Source organism: Callithrix jacchus, chromosome 8 (genome assembly GCF_049354715.1).
Source record: "Callithrix jacchus isolate 240 chromosome 8, calJac240_pri, whole genome shotgun sequence".
NCBI classification, from domain to species: domain Eukaryota; kingdom Metazoa; phylum Chordata; class Mammalia; order Primates; family Cebidae; genus Callithrix; species Callithrix jacchus.
Genome location: NC_133509.1, coordinates 95,981,730 through 95,987,267, shown reverse-complemented (window position 1 = coordinate 95,987,267; position 5,538 = coordinate 95,981,730). Strand labels below are relative to the sequence as shown.

The 5,538-nt window shown below is 46.0% G+C and overlaps 1 protein-coding gene across 1 annotated transcript; it reads left to right on the top strand.

The window, feature by feature from the left end:
- Nucleotides 1-214: 214 nt before the first annotated feature.
- TMEM30B (transmembrane protein 30B) lies at nucleotides 215-3,565 on the top strand. Its single transcript, XM_009006130.5, has one exon. It carries the CDS (start codon nucleotides 411-413, stop codon nucleotides 1,470-1,472), a length of 1,062 nt encoding a protein of 353 aa, XP_009004378.1. The 5' UTR covers nucleotides 215-410; the 3' UTR covers nucleotides 1,473-3,565.
- Nucleotides 3,566-5,538: the final 1,973 nt, after the last annotated feature.

Genomic DNA, 5,538 nt, shown 5'->3' with positions numbered 1-5,538 from the left:
AGAGGCACCCGGGACCGCCACTCACCTCGGAGAGGAGGAGCTGGAGTCCGTTGACCCGGACGGAGAGGAAAGGCGAGCCTGAGTCTACCGGGTAAGGTAAAAAAATAACACACCCACAAGCTCACCTCGGAAAGGGCGGGCGAGGTTTGGCTCCCGGTGATCCGCGGGGGCGGAGCACACCTGGGCCAAGGCGGAACTGGGGGGAGGGGAGGGTGGGCACTGCCCGTGGGACCTGGAACTAAACTCACCTGTGCGGGAGGCAGAGGCGAGGCTCGGGCAAAACCCCACCTGGGCCGGCGGGAAACCCAGTCCGTGAGCAATCCCCCGGCTAACTCGCCGCGGAGGGGGAGGCGCCCCGCGGCGGGCCCCCCCCTGGTAAGCACGCTCGTCGGACTCCCAGCGTGGCCGCCATGACCTGGAGCGCCACGGCCCGGGGCGCCCACCAGCCGGACAACACCGCCTTCACGCAGCAGCGCCTCCCCGCCTGGCAGCCGCTGCTGTCGGCCAGCATCGCGCTGCCGCTCTTCTTCTGCGCGGGCCTGGCCTTCATCGGCCTGGGCCTGGGCCTCTACTACTCCTCCAACGGCATCAAGGAGCTGGAGTACGACTACACCGGCGACCAGGGCACCGGCAACTGCTCGGTGTGCTCCGCGGCCGGCGAGGGCCGCGCGCCGCCGCCCCCCTGCTCGTGCGCCTGGTACTTCTCGCTGCCCGAGCTTTTCCAGGGCCCCGTCTACCTCTACTACGAGCTGACCAACTTCTACCAGAACAACCGGCGCTACGGCGTGTCCCGCGACGACGAGCAGCTGAGCGGAATGCCCAGCGCGCTGCGCCACCCGGCCAACGAGTGCGCCCCCTACCAGCGCAGCGCAGCCGGCCTGCCCATCGCGCCCTGCGGCGCCATCGCCAACAGCCTCTTCAACGACTCCTTCTCGCTGTGGCACCAGCGCCAGTCTGGCGGGCCCTACGTCGAGGTGCCGCTCGACCGCTCCGGCATCGCCTGGTGGACTGACTACCACGTCAAGTTCCGCAACCCGCCGCTGGTAAACGGCAGCCTGGCGCTGGCCTTCCAAGGCACGGTGCCTCCGCCCAACTGGCGCCGGCCGGTCTACGAGCTCAGCCCCGACCCCAACAACACCGGCTTCATCAACCAGGACTTCGTGGTGTGGATGCGCACGGCGGCGCTGCCCACGTTTCGCAAGCTGTACGCGCGCATCCGCCAGGGCAACTACTCTGCCGGGCTGCCGCGGGGCGCCTACCGCGTCAATATTACCTACAACTACCCGGTGCGCGCGTTCGGCGGCCACAAGCTCCTCATCTTCAGCAGCATCTCGTGGATGGGCGGCAAGAACCCCTTCCTGGGCATCGCGTACCTGGTCGTCGGCTCCCTCTGCATCCTCACTGGCTTTGTCATGCTGGTCGTCTACATTCGCTACCAGGACCAGGACGATGATGACGACGACGACGAGTGATTCCAGCTTTCTAGGGACCCTTCCTGCTTCTTGCCAAAACTCTTGCGAGCTTCTTTTGGCATCTCCCCCTCGCCCCTCATCCGATTCCAACCTCACCTCGCTTTTCCTCCCTTTGTGAATGAGGGGACCAGAGAAAGGAATTACCCCCTTGCCCTTGTGGGGCTTGCTAGCCTGTCTTGCTGTGGGGAGGGATGTTGACTACAGAGTAAAACATCCATGCAAATTCTCCCCACCTCCTTCATGACACCGAGTTGCCGTGTTAGGTTCTTCAATCTGAGAGTGGAAGGGATCCCTATGAAGACTCCTGTTCAACCCCTATTAGAGAAAGAGATTGAGAGACCTAGCAATGTGAAGTAACTAAGATCAGGCAACTGGCAAATGACTGCTGACTCTTGAGTCCAGAGCTTTTGTCACTACAGCACAGTGGTGGTGTTCTTTTCTTTTTGGAGAGAGGGTTGGAATGGAGAGTGAGGCCCACACATGACCTGAAGAGACATGGAGGCGAGAGAGAGAATACACTTGTTAAATATGCAGCTAGATTAGGAGACACCCAACTAGAGATTCAGACACAGTAAGGCTGGGGTGACACCCTCGAAGCTGTGTTTTAACAAACTCCTCTGGAGATACCCATTTTCTCTCAAATTTGGGAATCACGACCCTAAACCAGGTTGGGCAGTCACCTGAGTTCACTTTTTCCGATAGCAGTTTGTTCCCAGGGGCAGTGACAACCATGATATTCCAGGTTTGGTCTGGCACTCTGCCTTGAATGTAGGAAGCTCTTGATGACTTGAATGAATTTTTAAAAAATCACTATCTGGGGAAAACTAGTTGGCATACAGATTTGTAAGTCAGGGTTTATGTTATTCATTTGATATTTCAGTATAAAATTCAGGTACTGTGCAGAAACTTGGAAATGTGAGACCAGTTTGTACAGTTCAGAGGAAATGCTTTACATAGTAATCAGATAGCTGGAAGAGATCTTTGAGGGAGAGTAATTTCCCTAAAGTCACATCTATGTCTCCTAGCTCATTCTTCTTTGTCATTTAATTGTGTGTGTGTGCGTGTGTGTGTGTGTGTGTGTGATTAGAAAGGGCTTCATTCAAATCTTTTTCCTTGGATCTGGAAAAAAAATTTATGTTTTCAAATGAAATCTGTTGATGTCTAGTAATCATATTTCAATCAAGGCAAAGGCATATATAGTCTTATATGTAAACTAGAATCAAGATTATTTGAATCTTTGAGATGACATTAAAACTCAACTAAAAGCATTCAGCTGATTTTGTTGATTGACTAACATCAGTCAATATGGTTAAAGTTATTCCAAGGAGCAATAGCTTTATTTAAAAAAAAAAAAAAAACCTTGTATGGCAAAAGGGAAAAAAGCCCTTTGTGATATCATCTTACCAGTTTATTTGCTAAAAGCAAACAATTATTTGGTATTTGTCAGAATCCTTCAGTGCCTGCTATTACAGCTATTTTCCAGTTACTACTCATTTGATTATACTCATTCACTTAAGGCAGTGCAAGATCTTGAAGTACTTTTTTTAAGCACTTAAGTAATATTGAATTGTATTGAATAGTTTACATAGTTTATTCTAGTTCTTTGAAAATTCTGAACAATGGACAGTGTGCATGTCACTGACATCTGCCCTAAAATTTCTGGGACAGTCCTGATTTAAAAGAGTCTATCCCATTATTTACAGATACCAAAAAGTACTTTGTTAATTCCATGTATTGGCTTCCAAACTCCTAAACACGACATAATTTTATTATTAGATTTTGTATGGTGATTTTATGCTATGAAAATATGACCATTATATGTACATAGAGAAGTTTTTATTTGTTACAAATGTTTGAGTGGCTTACTAGCCCAGCCCTCCTCTATTTTGGGTAACAGAAATTACTACATTTTTTTTACTATGTAGTTGAGAGAAACATGTATTTTGTTATTTTTAGAATTATCAATCTACTGCTATAAAATTTTACGTGAAACCATGAAAGTTAAGGTATTCTGATTCTGTTTAAATTAATGAATATGGCTCCAGGCCCTATTCTCTGGGTTTTGAGAGAGAATAAAGGTTATGTTTGTTTTACCCTTGTTATCAAGTTTGCTTAATTCTTTTGAACTATGATCTTAAAGGCACAAACAGCACCAGCCACTTTGGTAATTTCTTAATAGTAGATTCATTTTGCAGCAAGAAAACCATCTTTTATAATAACACTCAGTTAAAATGAACTCAATTTATTGTTAACTTCTTAAAACAGAATTTGAACTTAATCAACCTCAACATGTATATAGTTAGTCCTCAAATATGGTTTGCATTTAATAAATGTCAATTAAAATTTTTTGTAGTATCAAAGTTATCAAAGAATGTGATGATAGTAGTCTTCTGCATTTTACTTTAATTATAAATTGCAGTTACTTACTGGGTATTCTGGACTATAAAACAGCAGAAACTTTAAAACTGAAATGTGAAACATTTTCCTAGAATGATCCCTGTGCTGTGGCATTTTGTCTGGTGTCTCAGCCTTCTTGGCCTGAATTCCCATGGTGCCCAGTAAATGTTCCCTAGCTAGAGGGATCTTCTGCAAGTGAGATAGCAAAGAGTGAACCTCAACAACTGGACTGGAAATGAGCTTTCACCTAACTTTGTAAAATAAAAGCACAAACAAAAGAAAACTAAAGTAATTGGTGAGAGTTCCTAAAACCAATATGTCACTGTATTTCCTCAGATGGTTAAAAAAAATGAAAACGATAATATGACAAGAAAGATTTTCCAGGTATCTCCACAATCAAATCAACTAACCAATTTTGCTCACTATAAAATTATTATATATGCGTGTGTGTGTGTATACTTTTTTTTTTTTTTAAGATAAAGTCTCACTCTGTCGCCCAGGCTGAAGTGCAGTGGTGTGACCTCAGCTCACTGCAACCTCTACCTCCCCGGTTTAAGAGATTCTCATGTCTCAGCCTCCAAAGTCGCTGGGATTACAGGCGCCCGCCACCATGCCCAGCTAAATTTTTTGTACTTTTAATAGACATGGGGTTTCACCATGTTGGTCAGGCTGGTCTTGAACTTCTGACCTCAAATGATCTGCCCACCTTGGCCTCCCAAAGTGCTGGGATTACAGGTGTGAGCCACCGCACCTGGCCTATGTAATTATTAAAAATCAGAAACAGACTAATAGTCTGGAATTTCCTTTAGAACAAATATGGCTTCATAATATATAAATAACCACAACCCTTTCTACTGTACCTTAAGTCTGTTGCCCTCTTCCTGTCATTGGAGATCTCAACAATCTTGCATAACTCTCAGAGTTGCTGGTAGAGCTGCAAGGTCATCAACTCATTCCCTATATGCCTTGGATATACGAAGTCCAAGGGCATATAAGTAATCAAAAAGTAAATTCCTGACCAGGGGCAGTGGCTCATGCCTGTAATCTCAGCACTTTTGGAGGCAAGGTAGATGGATCATTTGAGGTCAGGAGCAAGACCACCCTGGCCAACATGGTGAAAGCCCACCTCTTCTAAAAATACAAATAGCAGGGTGTGGTGCTGGGTGCCTGCAGTCCCAGCTACTCGGGAGGCTGAGGCAGGAGAATTGCTTGAACCCATGAGGCGGAAGTTGCAGTAAGCTAAGATCACACCACTGCACTCTCGCCTGAGTGACAGAGTGAGACTCTGTCTTTAAAAAAAAAAAAAAAGTAAATTCCCTCTTCTTTTATTTTTATTTCTTTGCGTTCCAGATTTTTCCTTCTCTCTACCTAAAACAGAACTGGCTGATTTTAAATTGCAATTAAAAAAACAATTAATTTTTATTTTTTTCCCCAAGAGAATGTCTCTTAAGTCTCCTTCAACCAAAACAGAGTAGTTTTAAAAGAGTTGGTAAGAAGGTCTTCATGAACCTGAAGTACATTAAGGTCCCAAAGAGATTCTTACATAAGAGCAGTAGTTTGTCAGGAATTTGCAAACTTTTCTAATAGTGTTGATGTTATGTACACAGGCATCCTCTATTATTGCCTTGGTTGTTAGTGAATACACTGACAAAACATATTCAGGAAAAAT